At 39.0% G+C, this 23,555-nt stretch overlaps 1 protein-coding gene across 2 annotated transcripts in view; it reads right to left on the bottom strand.

The window, feature by feature from the left end:
* LOC125451670 (intermembrane lipid transfer protein VPS13B-like) overlaps positions 1-23,555 on the bottom strand; it is a 907,633-nt gene that overhangs the window by 299,465 nt on the left and 584,613 nt on the right. For both annotated transcript variants that reach the window (XM_048529130.2, XM_048529131.1), the window contains exons 26-27: positions 6,389-6,560; positions 4,535-4,649 (exon numbers count right to left, since the gene is read on the bottom strand). In XM_048529130.2, coding sequence (XP_048385087.1) covers positions 4,535-4,649; positions 6,389-6,560 — 287 coding nt within the window. The remainder of the gene's footprint in view (positions 1-4,534; positions 4,650-6,388; positions 6,561-23,555) is intronic.

Consider the following 23,555-nt stretch of genomic DNA (forward strand, 5'->3'; position numbering starts at 1 on the left):
GGTGGACAAATCATGGCACTTCCCATTAGTCAAATCTAACTTTCATACAAGGTTTCTTATTTTTATTAATGAAATAGCACTATCACTTTCATGAATTTCTAATATTTAGAGACATTTATTATTTCAGTCATACAATTAGAATGAATGTGCTCATGTGGTATAAGAATAATGTAATTGTTTGACAACTATATTTTCTGAGCAAACATGAGTTATCATTGCAGCCACATGTAGACTATGACATTGACAAATGAGTTTTGTGAGATTGTTTGAAGAGTTAAATCTAGGCCAATCAAATGAGGTTGAGAGTGTTGGAGGTAGTTGGACAGAGCATATTAGGCTCCCATTCAAGAGTACCCTAGGCCCTTATTCACTATTGCTTTGACCACTGGACATTATGAGACATTATAAACTATCTCATTTGATTCAATGAAAAATGGTAGGGAGAAATGTAACCTCTTACGAAATCCGCTTGGTAACAAGCCCAAGTCGCTTCATAGTACAACTGCCCATAAAACCCAGGCAATCTGCAACTGTTACGGAGACAGACACTCTAGTTGAAAGTAAGGTGCATGTTTGAACACCTGAATAGAATGGAGGAGACAAGTGATTGTGGTCAGTTGATCAGAATGAGGGATTTGGGGGAATAAGACCCACAGCAGATGTTACTAATATGTTCAAGATGTCCCTTGAACAAAGGCACTGATCTCTGACTAACCACCAGAGTGCTGGAGAGGGCAGAACCCTCGTCTGAAGAAAAAGTATTGTTGAGACTAATCTACATACATACACATGAACAAAGAGCAAAAGGCCATTTGGCTTCTTGAGCCTGCTCCTCACCCAACTCCACTTTAAGTGGGCAACTCTCAAGAGGAAACATTGAAACTGGTTCCATCAGCAGTCATTATATTGTTACCAGTAGGTTAGTTTTTCAATTCCAGATTTTTTTAAAAATTGAATTTAAATTTTAACATTGGCCTTGACAAAATTTGAACTCAGATCCTCAGTGCATTAATTTGGGGTTCTGGATCACTAGCCCAGTGGCATTACCACTACTGAACCTGCCAGGCTTGCTGAATTTCTCCAGCACGTGCTTTTTTTTTATTTCAGATCTCCAATATCAACAGTACTTTTACATATCCTTTAACCTAGTTTCATGATTCACTTTGCTTTCATTCCATCATAATTGCCCTTATTTAAGTTTTATAAAAACGTTTAAAACCCACTTCTCTCTCCCTTAAAATGGATGTAAAATTCAAACATATTATGGTCTTTACACTACTATTTAGGGGCTCCTTCAAGAGGAGATCACTAATCCTATGTTCATTGTATAGGCTGGTTGGCTCCAAAACATGTTGTTCGAAGAAACTATACCAAAAAAAAGTATGAATTCCTCATCCAGGTACCCTTTGCCCATCTAATTTCGTAAAGCTACAACAGGCTCACATCTCCCATGACCATCACCACGTCTTTCAAACAAGCTTCTATTGTTTCTTTCTTTATAGTCAACCCTTTCATGTGGTTATTGTTTGAGGTTTGTACACAACTCTCACAAGTAACTTCATATTATCAATTTTTACCTATTTCTAAACTGTTTACACTTCCATATTTCCTGAATGTAAACCTTTTCTATTACTTCACTGAGGGACTCTGAAGGTATAAAACCTTTCATTACAACAATTTTTCCACAGGGAGGATATGAAACAGAATTATTTTTAATGTTTTGTTTTAAAGCGTGGCTATATTCACACAAGAAAATGTGCAAGATGTTGGTCAACAAATTAAGCTTTGGTGGTTTTTTACCCTGGGCTTTACTGTCAACATCCTGGTGTTCTCCACTGGACTAGCCATATAAATACTGTGGCTTCAAGAATGGGTCAGAGGCTAGAAATTGTGCAGCTTGTAACTCACCTCCTGACTTTTCAAAATCTACCCACAATCTACAAGGCACAAGCCAGGAGTGTGATGGAATACTCTCTGCTTGCCTGGATGAGTGCAGCTCTAACACCACTCAAGGAAGCTTGACTCCATCGAAAACAAAGCATCATGCTTGATTGGTCCCATATCCACAAACATTCAGTCATTCCATCACCAAAGTTCAGTGGCAGCAGTGTAGACTATCTACAGGATACACTGCAGAAATTCACCAAGGTCCCTTAGACAGCACCTTACAACTCCATGTCTATAACTTTCTCTTAGTGACTATAAGCTTCAAGAAAATAATGGGTCAGGTCCAAGGTGCTGGTCCTATACCCTGATCATCCCAGTGCTGGAACTGACTAGCAAATGCTGGCACCGTTGGGTCCACAGTAACAGGTAATGTTCCCTTGCATACCAAACTTGATACACAGGTAGGAAAAGCATGACATTCTTTGGTCAACTCATGAAACATGTGCGTAATAACATTAAGTTATGATGAGTTTCAAAACATTACTGTAAGAATGGAGGGCTTACAGCTATCAGGAACCTCAACAATTTCCATCTGGTATGACCGAGATGGGAGGAGTGTACCGTCTTTCTGTAGTATCAGTACTTCATGGGTCACCATAATAATGCTGTTATTTTATCAGGTTCCCAACATGGCCAATTATGTGCTTTCTCTATTTTAGACTTAGAGTAAAAAGAAGCATTAACTAGACTTCTTGAAGAGACTTAGAAATGTTGGTACATCGTGAAACAAAACTTAAACGCAATGATGCAAAACTAGTTAACACAGAGTTTGTAAAATGAAAATAGAAATATTTAGTCCTTTTAGTCTGAACATACACACACAAGAAAAGAAAAACTAAACAAAGGATTTCTCTTTGCAGATTCACTTTTGCATCAGGAGATAGAAGGGAGGGTGGGAGGAGCCAAAGAAAATGACAATTGTCAGCGAAGTGGTAGGGGGCAAACTGTTAGAGCTTCAGGCTGACACATACACCGATATAGCTTGACGAACTTCATACTAGAGAAACTTTAAAGTAGGCTAGAGTGATAGTTGATGCACTGTTTTTATTGTTCCAAAGTTCCTTGGAATCAGAGAAGGTTCCATTAGACTTGAAAACAGTGAACCTAATACTTTTATTCAAAAAGGAACAGTAAAAAATATACAGCAAACTACAGGCCTGATAGAAACTATTATTAAAGATTTTGTAACAGGATAAGTCAGTCAGACAGATTCAACATGATTTTGTGAAAGAAAAACCATGAAAACTGACTTATTGGAATTCTTTGAAGAAGCAACATCTGTTGTAGATAAAGGGGAATCAGTGGATATACTGTGCTTAGATTAGCAGAAAGTATTTGATAAGGTTAAATACTTTTTATCGACAAATAAAAGGTTACTGTTGTTTTTCACAGTATATGGAGAAGCTGATTAGTATGGATAGAATTTCTCCGAGTTGACAGGAAACAGAAGAGGGATAAGTGGGATATTTTCTGATTCGCAAAATATAATGAGTGGTATGCCACAGGGATCAGTACTAGGCCTCAATTATTTTGCAATATATTTAAATGATTTGGATTAGGGAGACTAATGTTGCTAAATTTGCTGATGAACATAAAGATAGGGAGGAAAGTAAGTTGTGAAGGGGACATAAGGAGCCTGCAAAGGGATATATATGTTAAGTGATGGACAAAGATCTGGCAACTAGGACGCAATGTGGGGAAATGAGAAATTGTCCATTTTGGACAGAAAGAACGAGAAAGAAGTATTATCATATAAATGATAAGCGGTCAACAGAGTTAAGCAATAGAGAGAGATTTGGCAGTATGAGCGCATTAATTACAAAAGATTATCATGCAGATAAAACAAGAAATTAGGTAGGCAAACAGAATGCTTATTGTGAGAGGCATTGATTTCAAAAGTGGGGAAATTAAGCTTTGATGATGCATGGCATCACGGACAGCATATTAGGATGACTGCATTGTGCTGATTTTTTTTTGTTTTAAGTAAGGCTATAAAGACATAGAAGCATTTCAGAGAATGCTTACTGGACTAAATCCTGAAATGGAATGCTATCTCTTGAGAAAACTTAGCACAGATTAGGTTTACGTCTGCTGGTATTAATAGGAGTAAGAGGCAAATTGACTGAAACAAATAAAATAATGAGGGGACTTGACAGAGTACATGTGTCTCTTCTTGAGGGAAATACTGAACTGGGTCACTATTTAAAAATAGGAAGTGAGGCATTTATGACAGAGATGAAAACAATGTTTTTCTCAGGCACCATGATTTTGGAACTCTCTTCCTCAACAAGTGGTGGAAGCAGAGTCTTGGAATATTTCTAGTCAGCTTTCTGATAAGCAAGGGAGTGAAAGGTCATAAGAGGTTGGCAGGAACATGGAGCAATCAGATCAACCACGATTGCACTGAATGTGGAGTAGGCCCAAGGGGCTTATTGGTCTAATACTGCTCTTAATTCACATGTTTTCTGAAATTATATTTCGGATAAAACATTTTTATCAATGCCTCAGACAGCAGCACGTATGAACATTTTCACATTACTGATTCTACAAAATGACAACATGTACCTTAAGGACATGATTATTTTACCTGCTCTTGTAGTGATCAATATTGAAGCTGCCTACTTTGCACTTCACCTTTGTGTAAACATCTTGAATATCAACTGAAGCACTCAGGTCTTCAAGTTCGCCAACAACACAAATATCTGAAATGGTAATTGAAGAATTTTATTATCTGAAAAAAAATTGGTACCTCAACACAAAGTTTCAGAGGTAATTCTTGAAAAGAAGCTGAAGATTAATTAACTGGGCATCTAGCAGGGGTCTGATGACTCATAGTGTTGTTTCAACATGATATAGAGTTCCAAAAACACATCAATGTGAGAAGTTTTTAAGAAGTAGAGATTCCACTCTACAAAGTTGGTCTTTGTGATTCTTCACAATCCAATGAGGGGAAAATGGATTACAGCAATAATGGGCTGGACACACTTGGCCAGTGTGGATGTGTTAGTGCTGCACAGTTCAGACAGAGACAGAGATCCATAAGACCATAAGTTACAGAAGCAGAATTAGGCCAATCGGCCCATTGAGTCTTCTCTGCATTTGATCTTTTGATATATTCATCAATCCCACTCCCTTGCCTTCTCCCTTTTAATTCGTGCTGCCTTTAATAATCAAGAACCTATCTCTGTCATGACTACACCCAATGATTTGGCCTTTAAAGCTTTCTGTGACAACGAGTTTCACAGATTCACCACCCTCTGGCTGAAGAAATTCCTCCTCATCTCAGTTCACTCTGAAGCTGTATCCTCACACCCTATATGGAAAACTTTTCTCCATGTCCTCTCTATCCAGGCCTCTCAGTATTCCATAAGTTTCAATGAGATCACCCACCTTCTAAACTCCATCGAACACAGAGGCATGGACTGCAACCTTCTGGGAAAAAGGTGACACCAACGAATGAACACTGCACAACAACAGTTTCTGCTGAAAATGTCAGCAGATTTTGAAAGTTTATCAAAACCTTTAAGATTTTTTAAAATCAATTCCAACCCATCCCTGAAATAAGTAAATGCCAGACAAACTCAAAAGGACCCAGCAGCTCAGAGTCTTACGGAGAATATTGGCTCTATGTGATCTCCTGGATTGGTGTTCATAATTTGAGAGGGTTAGAGAATAATATTCCCAAGTGTGTTTGTTACTTTAATATTCCTAATACATTTGTCCTTTCCCAGGAGATTACATAGGCCTACAAACATAGGGCATGGGAGGAGAAAGGGGGGGAAGGAAGGACACATTTAATTATGATGCTACATCTATCATATGTGATGGGTCATCTGATGTTTACCCGTCTATCTATTGTGTATGTTTGAAACTTTAATGCAAAACAGTATATGTCAGATTTCTCTGGAAAATGTCCCAATTAAAAGGACACATGTAAACTCAGAAAATCTCTCCTCCCTTCTACTGGCTGAATTTGAAAACAATTACAAATGCATCATTTCTTGAATGGCAGAAAAAAGGGCCATTTGTTCCCAGGGATTTTCTAATACTGCTAAATATGTTGACAGCAGCCCTGGTGTTTCTTTAACTTCTCTCTCTATGAACAGGTACTCAATTTTAATTGTGGTTCTCCTCTTCAAAGTCAGATGCAGATGTTTAGAGAAAAACGGGGCAAAAACATCATCATGTCCTATCAGTGTTGCGGCTTGTCAGAGTAATTTGAGATCATGGAGAAAGAAAACCACTCAAGAAGTAAAACAGCCTTCCAATTCGCTGGTAGCCATATTCTTAAAAACTGCCATAAAGGACACTGATTACATGTTCACAGTTTTAATACCTACATTTCTGTGAAAAACTGGAATTCCTTTGAAAATGGCACTTACGATGGGTTTAGGGAATTATGCACTCCTTACTCAAAGATGCAGTAAATTATATTTCTCACCTGTGCCTTTACTGCTAGGTTCCTGAGCAAACAAGTTAATAGTAACTTTAGGCAACATCCACTGCATCCATAAACTTATACATCCTGTGGTTCCACCAATATTACTAGTTTTCTGTTCCAATGTGGAAGAGTCAGCGAAGGGACTTTCATCCACCATTTGGACTGAATCACCCTATGGAAAACATTCAAACACAACAATTTGTCCACATCTGTAGAGTGAAATAATCATACATGACATTTCCAAATATTATCCACAACTAAATCACAAGTTTCCAAGACTTAGAGATACTCACACATGGAGCTCCAAGAGAAGTAATAGTGCATTACATCAGAATGCATTTAACTGATAAGAATAAAGTTATAAATTTGGCAGCTCCATCAAATCTGTGCAAAAGCAGGAGAAGACTAACTCTTCTCTAGAATTTCTCATGACCTCAGAACATCCCCAAGCACTTTACAGCCAATTAAGTACTTTTGAATGGTTGCCACTTTTTAACGTAGGAAAAGATTCCGTCAATTTGCCTACAATAAAGTCATTTGAAGTCAATGCGATAATGGCCAGATAATATTATTTTAGCAGTTTAACCCATGAATTAAAGGGAAAGTAGTTGCACGAAGATGAAGTTGGTTGAGTGAGAGGAATCCAGAAAACAGTGAAGAGAGAATTCTTTTTTCAGACCGGAGGAAGCCATTGACTATGGTCTGTCAAGGACCGGTACTGGGACCTTGGCTTTTCATGACAGATATTGTAAAGACTGATACTGCTTAACTTTGTGCTCTGAAAAAAAAACTGGTAACTAAAATATGAAAGAGCTGTCTTGAAACTAGTGCTTGAAAGAGTAACTGCAGTTTTGAAAACCATGCAAAACATTGTGTAAATAATCATTTTGAATACGCAGTAATTGGAGTGCAATTTGCAAGATGATTTGGAACCGAAGGAGATAATGGGAACTGCAGATGCTAGAGAATCCGAGATAACAAAGTGTGGAACTGGATGAACACAGCAGGCCAAGCAGCATCTTAGGAGCACCAAAGCTGGCATTTTGGGCCTAGACCTTCTTCAGAAAAGGGGATGGGGAGAGGGTTCTGAAATAAATAGGGAGAGAAGGGGAGGCGGATTGAAGAAGGATAGAGGAGAAGATAAGTGGAGAGGAGACGGACAAGTTAAAGGGGCGGGGATGGAGACTGTAGAGGTGAGTATAGTTGGGGAGTAGGGAGGGGATAGGTCAGGCCGGGGAGGATGGACAGATCAAGGGGGCGGGATGAGGTTAGTAGGTTTCTGGGGAAACCAAGCGGAGGCTTGGGGACTGCTTTGCGGAACATCTACGCTCAGTTCACAATAAACAAGTGCACCTCCCAGTCGCAAGAAGGGTCCCGACCCAAAACATCAAGCTTTCCTGCTCCTCTGACGCTACTTGGTCTGCTGTGTTCATCCAGCTTCAAACCGTGTTATCAGAGAGAAGACTGAACTGTCTTTCTAGTTTCTTTTTCCCTAGGTGAAGGACAAGTCAATAGAGATGCAGTGGAAGGTACTTCAGGGAATACTTCAGAATAAACAAGATATTTGCATTGCAATGAGAAAGGAAAACAACTTATTGGACAGACCAACATCTATGGTTAATCAGAAATATTTAAAGTGGTATCAAACTTAAAGAACAAAATAGATGGCAGGTCAGAGATTACTATGTTTTACTTCCTGCCCAAAGAATGACGTAAGATTATTAAGAAGGGAATAATTTGAGTACAATAGAAAACAAGCCAGAACTATAAAAATAAAGCATAAGAGATTCTACAAATATATATCCCTCCATCCATAAGCTTCTGCATGTGCATTAATGTGTGCGTGCGTGCACCAGTGTGGGTGCAAGTGTGAGTGTGTTTAAGGTGGCGCTTTATGAGGAAATTAGAGTTTTCATCAATAGTACCATGTGCCAACAGTTTGTAACTATTTCCCTGTAGCTATCACCTAACGATTTTTATTAAATAGCAATTCTTGCTCAGTACAGAAATCTGATCCGTGCTTTCTATGAACTTGGGTCTTGATCTCACCTAGCGTATGCCCTGCGCAATGTGACCTGTATGCATTTATCGAAGTTTTTTGATCTGTACATCCTTTGCTTGTACAACTGGTAAACAAAGCTTTTCACCATTTTGTGACAATATATCAATCAATCGATGATAGTCAGGTAAATTTAGAAACTTGGCATACTTTATAAAATTGTCAACTTTTATGTTGATTCTGGGAATGATGAGGCTTGATTTCCAGTGCACTATCTCTGTGAGCCATAATATTAACGGTACAATTTCAAAATTTGTAGATGACACTTAACTATGAACCACACATGATAGTGACAGGGTTCAAGAGGTCTGATGAAAATGGGAGGAGACAGGGCAGATAACATTTAATGCAGAGAAATGTGCAATACCACATTTTGTTGAGAAGAATGAAGAAAGGTGAAACAAAATGAAGGACGCAATGCTGATGGGAGTACAGAAATATACAGACTTAGGACCATATTTACACAAATTTTTGAAGGGTGGCAGAAGATTGAGAATGTGGTTAAATACAGCATCCTGGGCCTGAAAAAATAGAGGCATTAAGTACAAAAATAAGGATGTTATGGAAAACCTTGTTAAAGTATGGTTTTGCCTCAAATTTAAAAATCTGTCAGTTCTCATTAGGAAGCATGTAAAATCTTCAGAGACAACTAACAAGAATGGCTCCAGGGACAGAAGACTCTTGTTGTATAAGTAGGCAGCAGAAATTGGGATATCGCCCTTAGAGAAGAGAAAGTGGACAGTAAATTGGACACAGAGGTTCAAAAGGTCATGTCAGCCTTAGCCAAAGTAAGCATAGAGAAACAATTTCCAGTCATGGGCAGGCTGAGAACCAAAGATTGCACTGAAACAACTGCCCTACCACTGGTTCAAAGGAAAATATGGAAATCTAAAATAAAAACAGGAAGTGCTGGAGAAACTCAGCAGGATCTGAATGCATTTGGGAAACATAACTGAATTACCATTTTGAGACTATATGATTTTTATGTGGTTTTCCAGCATGTTCTGCTTTTATCCCTGCCACTGATATTGGGTCTACTGGATTGTAAGTTTCCTGGTTTGTCCCCCTCCCTTTCTAGAGCAGTGGTATTAAATCAGACACCCCGCAATGTTACTCCTGCAAGCAATGAGGATTAAATGATTACAATTTTTTGGCTGTTGCAATTTTTAGTTCTTTCTCGACATATTTCTATCAAGAAGACATTGTGTTGTAAAAGCATACTAAACATACCAATAAGCATGAGCGAGAACTCTGAAGATGAGCCTCACTGGACTTGAAATGTTAATTCTGCTTCTCCCTACAGATGATGCCAGACCTGCTAAGTTTCTCCAGCATTATCTGTGCTTGCTTCATATTTCCAGCATTTGCAGTACTCTGTTTTCACATGAAATAACTAATCAACTGGTTAAAATACATTTACACCTTAATCCTCATGTCAGTAACTGGGTCAAAATCCTGGAAACTGCATCCAAACAGTACCATGGTTTAGCAAGGCCATGACCTGCAGTGGCTCACCTCGACATTGTCAAGTATAATTAAACATGGTCAATAAATTCTTGCTGTACCAACAGCACTCACATTTCACAAATGCAAAAAGATAATTGCTCTTTAGTAATGCCCTGCAACAACTAGCAAAGTCATAGGATTTTTTCTTTTTACTTCTTACAAGGTGGTTGAACTTTTTTTTTGTAAATATATTAATTCAAGTACTGAATCTATAATAGCTGAGGCTAATTTTTCAAAATCTGCCAGGCCACTGCAAGAGAGCAGCTACTTACCTGACCATATTTCCATGACTTTGTACAGGAAACATAATGAGCCACTCTGAACTATCTTACTGTAAGAAACAATCATCAAGTCTTTTAGAAAATTTATTTTCTTTGGAAAATGAAAACAGCCAATCAAAATTTCATGAATTGGTGTCATCGGATTTTTCCACTGCCTGCATCAAGGAAAAATAATCCGCTGAAGCCAAAAGTAGATGTCCATTGCTAAAGTGTATTATCATAGTTTATTATCCCACTCTGAATGCAGGATCTCTTCCACACACCTACTGGTTTCAATGTCATTACCATTCATACACTGAGGAAAAGCATACATCTCTTATGACAAGATTTATACAGTGCTTATGCTATGAAAGCTTGTCACAACAGTTCAGACTTAACAAAAAACTAAAGAAATGTCTACCAGCCTATAAATGTCAACTCCCAGGCTAGACAGATAGATTCCAAGGGGAAAGGGGGGAGGGAAGGGAGAGAGAATTGAGTTTATTCTAAGAATAGTGAATTTATTGGGAATTTGCTCTAAAGGAAACCCTCCACACACAAAAGAATCTCTTAATCCTTTAGTGGGAACTAACTAAGGCAGCAAAATCTATGATTTCAACGCTTAAGATGGCTTTTCATATCCGACAAATGGGGGCAGAGTCCAAATTCTCCTTAGATTTTCGTTTATCAGACAGCAAAAAAAATCCTACTGAAATGATGGATCGTTGTGAGTTTAATGAATTTAAATTTGAAGAAACTTTATTTAAGCTGTATTTAGTTTACAATAATTGCTATCCTAAGTCCTCCATGACTTTAACAACCTATGTAGTTTTCATGAATCAATGTATTTCACACAGTGGCATTTGTAACGGAAAGTTCACTAAAAAGTCTAAGCTTAATGCTTCTTTAATAGCTTTCCAACTCGTGTTCAGATAATTCAGGCAGATAAAATCAAGGGAGAAAAGAATTAAAGGTTTCACATATCGAGTTAATTAGATGATAAAGGGGAAGAGGTTCATGTGGTGCAGAAACACCAACATAGGCCAATAACCTTGTTTTGTGCTGTACATTCATGTGACATTTGAACAAAACATTACACCTGGGTAAAGACTTATTAATGTTCTAATGGCAATGTTATTCGACGAAGCAGATTGTGGAGAATCTTTTTTTTCTACATTGCACCATGCCCAAGTTGGTGCAAAGCAGTTACAAGAGGTCACACGGAAGTGAGAGAGCTTGCAGGATGGAAATTGGCTGCCACTTTTATTGTACACTACAAAAGCAACTGAACATCACTGATACCGAAGCATTTTAAGAGGATATACTTTTCCGATAAACAGTGCTTTCAGTCACTAGCTGTAATTCATTTTTGTTTGAAGTACTTGTTAGATGTAGACACTGAGGCCAGTCTTCAATGCCCATCTCCTATTGTCCTTGAGAAGGTGATGAGTTGCTTTCTTGAAGTACTGCACTTCACGTTGTACAGAAAGACTCACAGTACTTTTAGGAACACAGAGGATTTTGACCCAGCAACAGTGGATGCACTTGCAACAAGTCAAGTGGTGTGTGGCCTTGAGGGGAATTTGCAGGTCATGGTGTTCCTAAACATCTGATTGTCTTGCCTCTCTAGGCAGTAGGGGTCTTGGGTTTGGAAGGTGCTGTTGAAGGTGCCTTGTAGACGTGGTCTTGTAGCCTTGTACATCTAGTAGATGATACAACTACACACAAGTACCTGCCAATATGCAAAGGTAGTGGGGGGAATGAAGGCGAAAGGTGTTAGATGGAATATTAATCGAGAGGCTGCACTGTCCACCATGGCATGGACCTTCTTGAGTGTTGTTGGAGCTGCTCGCAAACAGGAAACTGGAAAATGTTGCACTATAATCCTATCTGTGCCTTACTGACGTTGTCAGATTTTGGGAAGGCAAGAGGGGATTTGCATACTACTGAATTTCTATCATATGACCTACTTTTATCGTCACAATATTTAGAAGTTGGTGTTGTTCAGTTCTGGCCAGAATATTGAGAGTAGTGGATTCAATGATGGTAATGTGATTGACTGTCAAAGGGGATTGGTTGGATTGTTTCTTGCACATTATATATTGACAGGCATTTATATGGCACAACTATTACTTGCTACTTAACTGCCCAAGTCTGGATGCCATGGAGATCTTGCTGCAGTAGGACACAATCTGTTTCAGGATGGTTGGACCAAAGAAACTACCCTACATTCCTCCTGCACTGATATCTTGTGCCTGATGACTGGTCCTATACAACCAACTTTGTGCTAGGTATGACTCTAACCAGGGCAGAGTTTTGCCCTGATTCCCATTGATTCCAATTCTGCAAAATCTACTTTATGGCACACACAGCCAACTGCTGCTTTGATATTAAGGACAGTAACCCTCATTTGCCTTATTGAACTTAATTATTGCTTAAACCAAATATGATCCAAATGTACCTAACCTTCTAGATCTGTTTTAGCATCTATTCATTTACTTTGGCCACATTCTCAGTTGATAAAGTACTCAGGAACATAGTATAAATTCACCCTTTTATAAACTGCATGGCTGATTTCTTAAACATGGTTTCATAATTCTAAGAGCGGACAAAAATGAATCCCTCATTTCATGCCTAATATTTACACTTAAATACAATTGAAATATTCTGTACCGGTCCTAGAATAATATGAACGAGCATGAATTAAGAATCTACAAGTTTTAATACAAAGGTATTTTGCAGACAATAGATTTACTGAGGTCAATCCCAAACAGGACCAGGTAGAAACACTGGAATTCCACAGATGTTGATGTTCTTTACAGCAGATCCATGCTCCACATTCTTCCATATTTCCTCAGTCTACTGTAATCAAGCCAAAAGATTTTCAAGGGATATGGAGTTGATGGACAAGGAAGTTAGGGGCTACTGAAGAACAGACAAGAATACAAGATAACAAAGTGTGAAGCTGGAGGAACACAGCAGGCCAAGCAGCCGTGCTCCTGAGATGCTACTTGGCCTGCTGTGTTCATCCAGCTGCACACTTTGTTATCTTGGATTCTCCAGCATCTGCAGTTCCCATTATCTCCGAGACAAGAATACAAGATTAAGATCACAACCAGATCAGCCATGGTCTGTTTGAATGGTGTCATCTTGCTCATAAGTCCTATAAGGAATTCCAAGTACCCCTTGTATTGAAGATCACCCACAAATTTTCTGAACCTTTCAACACCTCAGGAGATTTGGAACTGAATCAATATCAAAGCAAATATACTACTTGAAATATGGAAAACTGATACTTTATTCTCTCATAATTTCCATTTCCTCTAAACCAAAAGCAATATTTCAAACTATCTTCAAAACAACAGGTTCATGCCTATATTAAAATAATGGCCATAAGATTGCTGCACCTCTTTACTTTCAGACTTTAAACAGTTCCCTCTAGTGGTTAACTGACCACAAACTTACTTGAAGACAAAATTTTAATAGTTGAATCGGAATCCAATATTAATGCCTATAATCTGTTCTGAGAGGTGTCAGAAATAGACGGACAACAGTTGTTTAATCAACAGTAATAAGATTTAAACACCATTTGCCAAAGGTATTGAAATATATCCAGAATTATCTTGTATTTTGCCTGCTCCAACGATGCCACTTGCCCCGCTGTGTTCATCCAGCTCTACCCCTTGTTACCTCTCACTCTATAATTCTATCCCACTTCTGCAAACATTACACTCCGTTTTCCCCTAATAATGAAGGAATTGCAGTGACCCTTATTTGACTATCTCAATATAAAACATATAATCCACTTCACAAGCAAATTACTATTCAAATCCCTTTTCAAGCTCCTCAGTAGCTTATTTCATGAAAGTAGCTCATGTCGAGCATCTCGTGAATAATTTTTAAAGGGCAATAAATGTTGACCATGCAAACAACGCCCACAGGTGGACAATATTTAAACAAAAGTAGTGAAGGCTCACGAGGCAGAGGTAGTGAGAATATGATTCAAGTTGGAGGGAGAGAAGAGTGAATGCAAGACTCATACCTTAAACTTAAGGAAGGGCAATTATGTGGGCATGAAAAAACTAAAGGGAACGGGCAAATTAGGTGAAAGACAAGTCAATAGAGATACAGTGGAAGGCACTTCAGAATAAACAAGATTTTTGCAGTGCAATGTGAAAGGAAAACAACTTACTGGACAGACCCATCATCCATGGTTAACCAGAAATATTTAAAGCAGTATTAAACTTAAAGAATAAAATAGATGGCAGGTCAGAGATTACTATGTTCTATTTCCTGTCCGAAGAATGACTGCAAGATTATTAAAAAGGGAAAAATTCGAGTACAAGAGAAAACTAGCCAGAAATATAGAAAATAATGAGTAAGAGATTCTACAAATACTTATAAAAGAAAGGAATTGACAAGGTGAGTGTTGGTTCTATAGAAAGTGAGTTTTGGCATTACTCAAAAATAAGGAGATAGCAAATAAAGGAAATGGGTATTTTGTGTCAGTGTTAATATTGAGGACGGGTGAAACATTCCAGAAATACTTGTAACTTAGGGAATGGAAAGGAGGGAAAATTCAAGAAAATTGCAATCTTCGGCAAGTAATATTTAGTAAGTTGTTGGAGCTTTAGGCTTAAAAGTCCTCACAGTGACTTTGTCCTAGTATCTTCAATGAAGTGGTTACTTAGCTCGTTGACAGATTGGTTTTGACTTTACAAAACTTCCAATATTCCATTAGATTGGAAGATGTCAAAAGTAACTCCTTTATTCAAAAAGCGAGAAAACTACAGGTCAGTTAGCGTAATATCTGGCACTGGGATAGTATTAGAAGCTATAGGTAATTATAGCAGGAAATGTAGAAAGGTTCAAATTAATCAGGCAGAGTCAACATGGTTTACTTAAAGAGATAGCATACTTCACCAACATATTATCTTGAGGAATTATCGTGTACTGAGGGCAAGGAGGAACCTGGCAAATGTACATTACTTTGATTTCTAGAAGGAATTTGATAAGGTACCACATTAAACGTTATTGCGGAAAATGAAAGATAATTGTGTGTGGGTTGACATATTGGCATGGGCAGAAGATTGGACAGCTAACAAGACCAAGAGAGTGAAGATAATTCGGTCATTTTCGGATTGGTATGATGTAACAAGTATTGTTCACCAAGGATCAGTGCTGAAGCCTCAATCTTTCACAATTTTTTTTAAAATGACTTGGATGAATGGACTGGAGCCACGGTTAATAAATATGCTAATGGCTCAAATATAGATAGGAAAGTAAGTTATGAAGAGAACACTGTTATGATACTAGCTAATGTCACTGCTGAACAAGTCAGTACGCAGAATGAAATCCGGCTTGATAAAGTTTTTTTCTTCATGTAGTGGCCTTTGGTTGAAGCATACATGGTTTCAGATTTGCAATACAAACAGAAGTTTATTGCACAAAAGAAATGAACAAAATGAACTAAACAAGGTTCTTACACGTAACACAGTTTGAAACATCTTGAAACACAGCAAAACAAAACTCCAACTTGCCAACACCATCACTTTACAGTTGATCAAAATACAGAGAAATTTTTCATGGCTGTCTAATCAGTAAGATTGGCTTAACTATTTCTTCTCAATTCCAGTCCTATGAACTATAAATATTTCTTACTTGAGCCCTCACATAACTGCAGGTTTAGACTTTCTCAGTTTTATTTCAAAAATCTGCAGGGCTCTAAAAAAATAGTTCATGGTCTGGAGGATCCACAAAATAAATTCTTTCACGGAGGTAACTTACTCCCTTCACTGTCCCAAACAACAAGTCAAAAACATTCATTTTGTTTTAAAGACTTGCCCATTATCTGCTATAGCCAATGGCTTAATGCATTCTTTCTCCTTTGTAAACCTCCACCGTACAAACAATTTAATTTATGCTGCAAATCGCCTAGTTTCTTGGATACATTCGGGTTTTAAAGACACATTTGAAGAAAGACTATTCTTAAGCTGCTTCATAAAAATAGATCAATGCTGATATGCAACAAGCTTAGATCAAAAAATTGGACAAGGATTTGGCAAGTGAAGTCGATGTGAGGAAATATGAAATTGTTCATTTTAACAGAAATAATAAGTAAAAAATACACCATCCAAATAAAAAAACTGAAGTGTCTGGAGATAGTGAGGTATCTCAGTGACTCAGTACAAGAATCATAATAGTTAACACACATCCACATGAATAAGACATAGCAGCATAAATAAGCTATGCAGCCCATCGAGTCAGTTCTTTCATTCAATTAGATTATGTCTGATTTGATAATCATCAACTCCATTTCTGTTTTTGCCCATAGCTCTCGGTTTCCTCATTGATTAAAAATTTGTCTATCTCAGCCTTGGAGATACTTAATGACACAGCCATGACAGCCTTCTGTGATAAAGAAGTCCACAGATTCATAATCCTCACAATGAGGAAAGTTGACAGAAAGTTGTCATTTCTTGCAAAGGGAATTCAGTACAAAGGTACTTTAATATTTATGCCTTAACAAACATCACAAATACAGATATATCTCATTTGCTGTTTTAGAGACCTCACTGTGCAGAACTTGGCTGCAACATTTCCTAAATTACAACAGTTCTTACACTTCAGAAGTATGAAATTGGCTTTAACAAGTCCCTGAATTCAGAAAAAACACGGTAGAAACGCAAATTATAGCTTGGCTCCTTCAGGAGTCGGACGGCTAATATCACAAATTTTGCATTGAAGTTATGACAGCAAATCAGGGCAGTTCCTTCTTGAAAGCAGAGGTAATTTTATTTCTTCAACCATCTGGAGCCCAACAATACATTGTGCACTACATTACTTCACATTCCTGGTTGTTAGAAAATTCTATATGTTCCACTTCAATGTGAGGAATGTCAGAAGACGTGTACAAGCACTGTTGGAATAAAAGGCTTCTCCCAGGCTACTTAGAAGTATGTTGTTCAGATCTATACCGTCAAAAATAATTTTCTTCCGAGGTTTCATGATCACAGTCAATTTTAGATCACCAGTGATGCACTGGAAACAATCCTCTGTGGTACAGCTTTTTGCAAATGTAGGCAGTGACAACAATCTATATCCATAAGGGCTCTACTTCTTTAGACCAAAGAACATATTGGGTCAGCTTTGTCATGAAAATGGTTTTCAGTCAATTTAAAGGAGATATAAGAGTTCAAGATATGTATAGGCCTAGGGAAGGAAATCTCGTGCTTTTATTTGTACACTAAAGTGCCGGTAATAGCACAGTAATAAGGTCATTGGACAAGTAATTCAGAATCCCAGCCTCATACTGCAGAGATGTGGGTTCAACTCCCGCCACAGCATAAGGTAAAAGGAAAATTAAGTAGACAGCTGGAATAAAATGAAAACAATAACCATTTTACCACTCCCAAATGTTGTCAAAATCCATCTGGTCCTTCAGGGTAAGAAATTTATCAGCTTTACCGGGTGTAAAGCTGGATGAACACAGCAGGCTAGGCAACATCAGGAGGAACAGGAAAGCCGACCGTTCAGGCCTAGACCCTTCTTCAGACTCCAGCTGGACTCCAGCCCAGCTCGTCTCTGCCTCCCTTACCTGTCTTTCCTCCCAGCTATCCCCTCCTCCTACCTCAAGACCTACTCCCATCTCCTACCTACTAATCTCATCCCGCCCTCTTGACCTTTCTGTCCTCCCGGGGTTGGCCTATCTCCTACCTACCTCCCCACCGACACTCACCTTTACTGGCTCCATCCCCACCTCTTTGACCTGTCTGTCTCCTCTCCACCTATCTTCTCCTCTATCCGTCTTCTACCCGCCTCCTGCTCTCTCCCTATTTATTGCAGAACCCCCTTCCCCTCCCCCATTTCTGAAGAAGGGTCCAGGCCTGAACCATCAGCCTTCCTGCTCCTCTGATGTGGCTTGGCCTGCTGTGTTCATCCAGCTGTACGCCTTGTTATCTCGGATTCTCCAGCATCTACAGTTCCTACTATCTCTGATACCAGCTTTAGCAGTCTGGCCTACGAAAGACTTAACACCCACACAGATGTTGTTGACTCTTAAATGCCCTCGAGACAATTAGGAACAAACAATAAAGGCCAGCCAAGCCAGTGACACCATGAATAAAACAGAACAAAAATCTTCATGACACGCTGAAGAGTAAACACACAGAGTCATCGGGCTCAGAAACAGACCCTTCAGTCCAACCAGTCCATGCTGAACATAATCCCAAACTAACCTGTCCCACTAGCCTGCTCCTGGTCCATATCCCTCCAAACATTCCCTATTCATGTATCTTTCCAAATGTCTTTCAAATGTTGTTATCGTACTCACATCCACCACTTCCTCAGAAAGTTCATTCCACATGCGAACCACCCTCTGCAGAAAAAAAACATTTGCCCCTCATGTCTTTTTTAAATCTCTCTCCTCTCACCTTCAAAATTAGCTCCCTACTCTTGAAATCCCCCATCCTAGGGCAAAGACAACTGCCATTATTTCTATCTTTACCTCTCATTATTTAATAAACTTCTATCAAGTCGCTTCTCAATCTTCTACACTCCAGTGAAAGAAATCCCAGCCTATCCAGCCTTTTTTTATAACTCAAACTTTCAATACCCAGCAAGATCCTGGTAAATCTCTTCTGAGCCCTCCCTTATTTAACAATATATTTCTTATAACTGGATGACCAGAACTGGTCACACTACTCCGGAAGAGGCCTTACCAATGTCCTGTACAACCACAACATGACCTCCCATCTCCTATACTCAAAAGCCTGAGCAATGAAGGTAAATGTGCCAAATGCCTTTTTAACCATCCTGTCTTTCTGCGACAGAAACTTCAAAGAATTATGTACCTGCACCCATAGGTCCCTCTGTTCTACAACACTACCCAAGGCCAGGCCATTAATTGTACAAGCCTTACCTTTGTTTGTTGTACCAAATGCAACAGCTCACATTTATCCAGACTGAGCTGCATCTTCCATTTTAGATTAGATTAGATTCCCTACGGTGTGGAAACAGGCCCTTCGGCCCAACAAGTCCACACCACCCCTTGAAGCATCCCATCCAGACCATCCCACTATAACCCACACACCCCTCAACATTACGGGCAATTTAGCATGGCCAATCCACCTAGCCTGCGCATCTTTGGATTGTGGGAGGAAGCCCATGCAGACTCAGGGAGAATGTGCAAAATCCACACAGACAGTCGCCCGAGGTTGGAAACGAACCTGGGTCCCTGGTGCCGTGAGGCTGCAGTGCTAACCACTGAGCCACCGTGCTGCCCTAAAGAAGAGCCCAATGACCAATTTAATCCAGAGTCCTTTGGAATCTTAGAAAACCTTCTTCACTGTCTACTATGCCACCAAATTTGGTGTCATCTACAATCTAAATTTAAAATCCTGCATAAGAATTAAAAAGCATCGAAGAGCTAGAGCAATAGCTTCAAAACAGGTCAAATATTGCAAACACTATTTTAGTTCCAAAGGTCTCACTTGATTGAACTGTAATAGATATAACTTCTATAATAGGATATTATCTTCAAATTTGGGCCAAATGTTTATCAGAGAGGGAGAGGGAGAGGGAGAGAGAGAAGGTAAGACTGGGTTAAGAGAAAAAATAGGAAATGAGAAAGAAAAAAGTCTTTGCCATGAGTTGCTGGCCAATTCGTGCATCAGTAACAACATATGCCCTTTCCACTCTTGTTAGTTTATCAGGAAATTCAACATAATGTTCTCTGGCTAAGAAAAAAGGCCATTCTTTGTTTCATTGCGATGATGTCATCTACAGATAACGTCACGGCAGAATGGTTTAGAAATGAAAAGTTTGGCAATTGACTGTTCCTTTACAATAAAAGAAAACCAGGGAGGTATTTGTATAAATACTCATTAGTAGAGTTAAATTTCCCTTTCATGTTTCTCATTTTCTCATTTCCTCACCCTGCTAAGTCATAGGGTTTCAAACTGAGATGCATGAAGTAATCAAATGCCTGGTTGTCTGGGACCTGGCCATGAACATGCTGTCTCAAGAATCCTGGGCTCCGTAGCTCTGTATTTGTTGGTTTATTTCAGTTGTTATATACAACTAACGTTTCTGCTGAAATTTGGGTAGCTAACACTATCTTTTGGAAGTTAGAACAAGTGGTCCCCGGGATTGTCAGCATCTGCAAAAGGTCACACATAAAAGATGGAGAAAAAAAAACTCCACTGCACTACGTGTTCATAGCCGTAAATGTTTGACAGTTGGCAGTGAGAAAGCGGCTAGTTGAAGGGTTCGAATGATGTAATAAGCAAAACTTGAATATTGTCTGAATTTTGTTTGAGCTCCTTGATTAAATTTCAGCTGAAATCACTCAAATATGGTCTTAATAAAATTAAAACAATGACAGTTTAAAAGTAGTTTGAAATTTCATGCATTGAAAACAGAGACGATGATGACTTAATCGCTGCAGAAGATGGCTCGTTCCTCTATAGGGTATAAACAGGGATTTATTTTGCAGTTTTAAAGCCCAATTACAGGAGTTTTAAGGTCCAAACAAAATTATATAAGAGATAAAAGATTGGCTGGAAGTCTTCAGAATTCTCAAGAGTTTTGGATGATTTCATGCGCTGCAACAAAGAGCTCATAGCATCATCTGGGCCACAGATTGTCAACCTTCAAAAGAGGCCTATTGTTTTTTTTTAGCTTTCCTATCGTATTGGTCACAGAAGTTTTTTAACCTTGTGCTGGTGTCACCAGTCATCACCATGAAAATCAACAGGAGGAACTTTTTAAAAATCGACACATGTAGCCCATTGAGCAACTGTTTTCTCACATATCATGGACAATTGTCACGAATTTTTAAAAAATTCAGAAAGTTGAAGATACCATCCATCACAGCAACTTGCAATCCAAAGGTGCTATTGCTACAGACATGGGGCCTATTTCCATTTTAACACTGACTAAACTAGTCTTTACTTCTCTAGCAAGTCTCCCAAACCCCACAACAACTGTTATTAGGTAGTTTGGCCAACCATTTGGAGTTGAAGAAGCCATATATTTATTTAGTTAAACCTTGGGAAGTCACTGTCAACAATTCCATTCCCCTCATGAAACCTGACTGTTCACAAGTTCGATATGAAATTTGCTCACAGACGAGTTGGTTCCATATTGCCTTGCCGAGATATTTTTCAATATGATACCAAGAAACAGTTGAAGGCAGTGGATATTGCAAAGGCTGTGAGCCTTGACATCATTCTGGCAACAGTACTGAAAACGTGTGCTCCAGAACTAACCACTCCCCTAGCCACATTCTTTCAGTACAGCTACAACACTGACACCTATCCGGCAACATAGGAAATTGCTTCAGATGCTGGAGAATCTGAGATTAAAAGGTGTAGAGCCAGATGGACACAGCAGGCGAAGCAGCATCAGAGGAGCAGGAAGGATGATGTTTCAGGCCTAGGCCAACTACCAACAGACATTGGTAGGAAGAGGGATGAGTGCATGAAAGCAAATCTTGGGGAATAAGGAAGAATTGAGAAAAGCAGGACCTCAAAGTCAGTAATTGCAATTATGGGTTCTCGAAACAAATGTGCGTACCATTCAGAACAAGGCAGATGATTTAGAGGCACAAACAGAGATACATGGTTATGGTAGAACTGCTATTACAGGAACATGGCTACATGACATCTAGGACTAAGAACTGAATATTTAACGATATTCAATGTTTCAGAAAGGCGGACAGAAGGAAAAAGAGGTACAACTTGCATGATAGGATGAGACAGGGTCGGTGCATTAGTGAGGGAGGATCTCAGATCAGAAGGACAATGTGTGGAATCTGTTTGGTAGAGCTCAGAAACAGCATGGAGCAACAGGCATTGGTTGAAGAGAGATAATAAGGTGTGGAGCTGGATGAACACAGCAGGCCAAGCAGCATCTCAGGAGCAGGAAAGCTGACGTTTCAGGCCTAGACCCTGCTTCATTTCTGAAAAGGGTCTAGACCCGAAACGTCAGCTTTCCTGCTCCTCTGATGCTGCTTGGCCTGCAGTGTTCATCCAGCTCCACACCTTATTATATCAGGTTCTCCGGCATCTGCAGTCCTACTATCTCAGAGGCATTGACTGAAACTATTTTTAGGCCTATAAACAATAGTGGTGGCTTGGGGCATGGTAATAAGTCAAGAGATGAGAGAAGTTGGTAGCATGTGCAACATAAAAGTGACTTCAATTTGCAAAAACTGGGAAAATCAATTAAGCCCGAAAGCTATGAAGAACAAGGTTCTGGAATGTGGTAGAGATGTTTTTTTTTGTTAGAACAACATTTTGAGGAATCAACTACAGCGCAGGCTACTTTTGATCTGCTGTTATGTAATGACAAAAGACTAAGTTACAATCTTGGTGTAAAACAACCTAAGGGGATGAGGGGCCACAATATGATCGGAATTTACATTATGTTTGTAAGTGAAGTGGGTCAGTCTGAAGCAAGGGTGTTAAATATTAATACAGGTGAATTACGAAAACAAAGCACAAGTTGACTGAACAGGGCTGGAAAAATATATTAAAAGGCAAGACCTAACAGTCTTCAAAGCTTATTACATGGCTTACAGCAATTATACTTCCTTAAGGTACAAAAACTCAAAAAAAAGTTGTCAACCATGGCTTACAAAAGAAGTACATGATTGGAGAAGATTAAAAGAAAAAGCTTATAAAATGACCAGAAATAATAATACATCTGAGGATTGGGAAGGTTTTAAGAATACAAGCAAAGCAGGACCAAGAAATTGAAAAGGAGGGGAAAATCTCAAAATGGTCAGTAAAATCTTATACACATTGACAAAAAAGAAACATTTTACTAAGACAAATGTGAGACCATTAAAAGTCGGGAGATATATAATGGGGAACTGAGAGATGACAGAGGAGCTTAATGATTACGTTGTGTCTCTTTTCACTGATGAACATGCAAGACAATATCCAAACTAGGGCCAAGTGACAAGTAACATGCAAATCACGCTTGTGCCGGACAATGATCATTTTCAACAAAAGAATGTCTGATCCTTTGATAATCAATGGCAGTACCATCACTGAATGCCCCATTACCAACATCTTGGGAATTCTCATGACCAGCAACTGAACTGAACAGCAATCTTCACCTCCTGACTCCCCAAAGTATCGCCACTATCCATCTCCCACCTCCCAATACTACCCATCTGCCTTGATGAATGTAGCTCTAACATGAAGCTTGAGACCATGGAGGTCAAAGCAGCCTGCTTGATTGGAACCCACATCCACAAACACTCAAATCTCTGCACCAGTGACACTCAGAAGCAGCAATATATACTGTCTCAGTACCCACGCATTTTAGAACT

The sequence above is a fragment of the Stegostoma tigrinum genome, chromosome 5, assembly GCF_030684315.1.
Source record: "Stegostoma tigrinum isolate sSteTig4 chromosome 5, sSteTig4.hap1, whole genome shotgun sequence".
Taxonomy (NCBI): domain Eukaryota; kingdom Metazoa; phylum Chordata; class Chondrichthyes; order Orectolobiformes; family Stegostomatidae; genus Stegostoma; species Stegostoma tigrinum.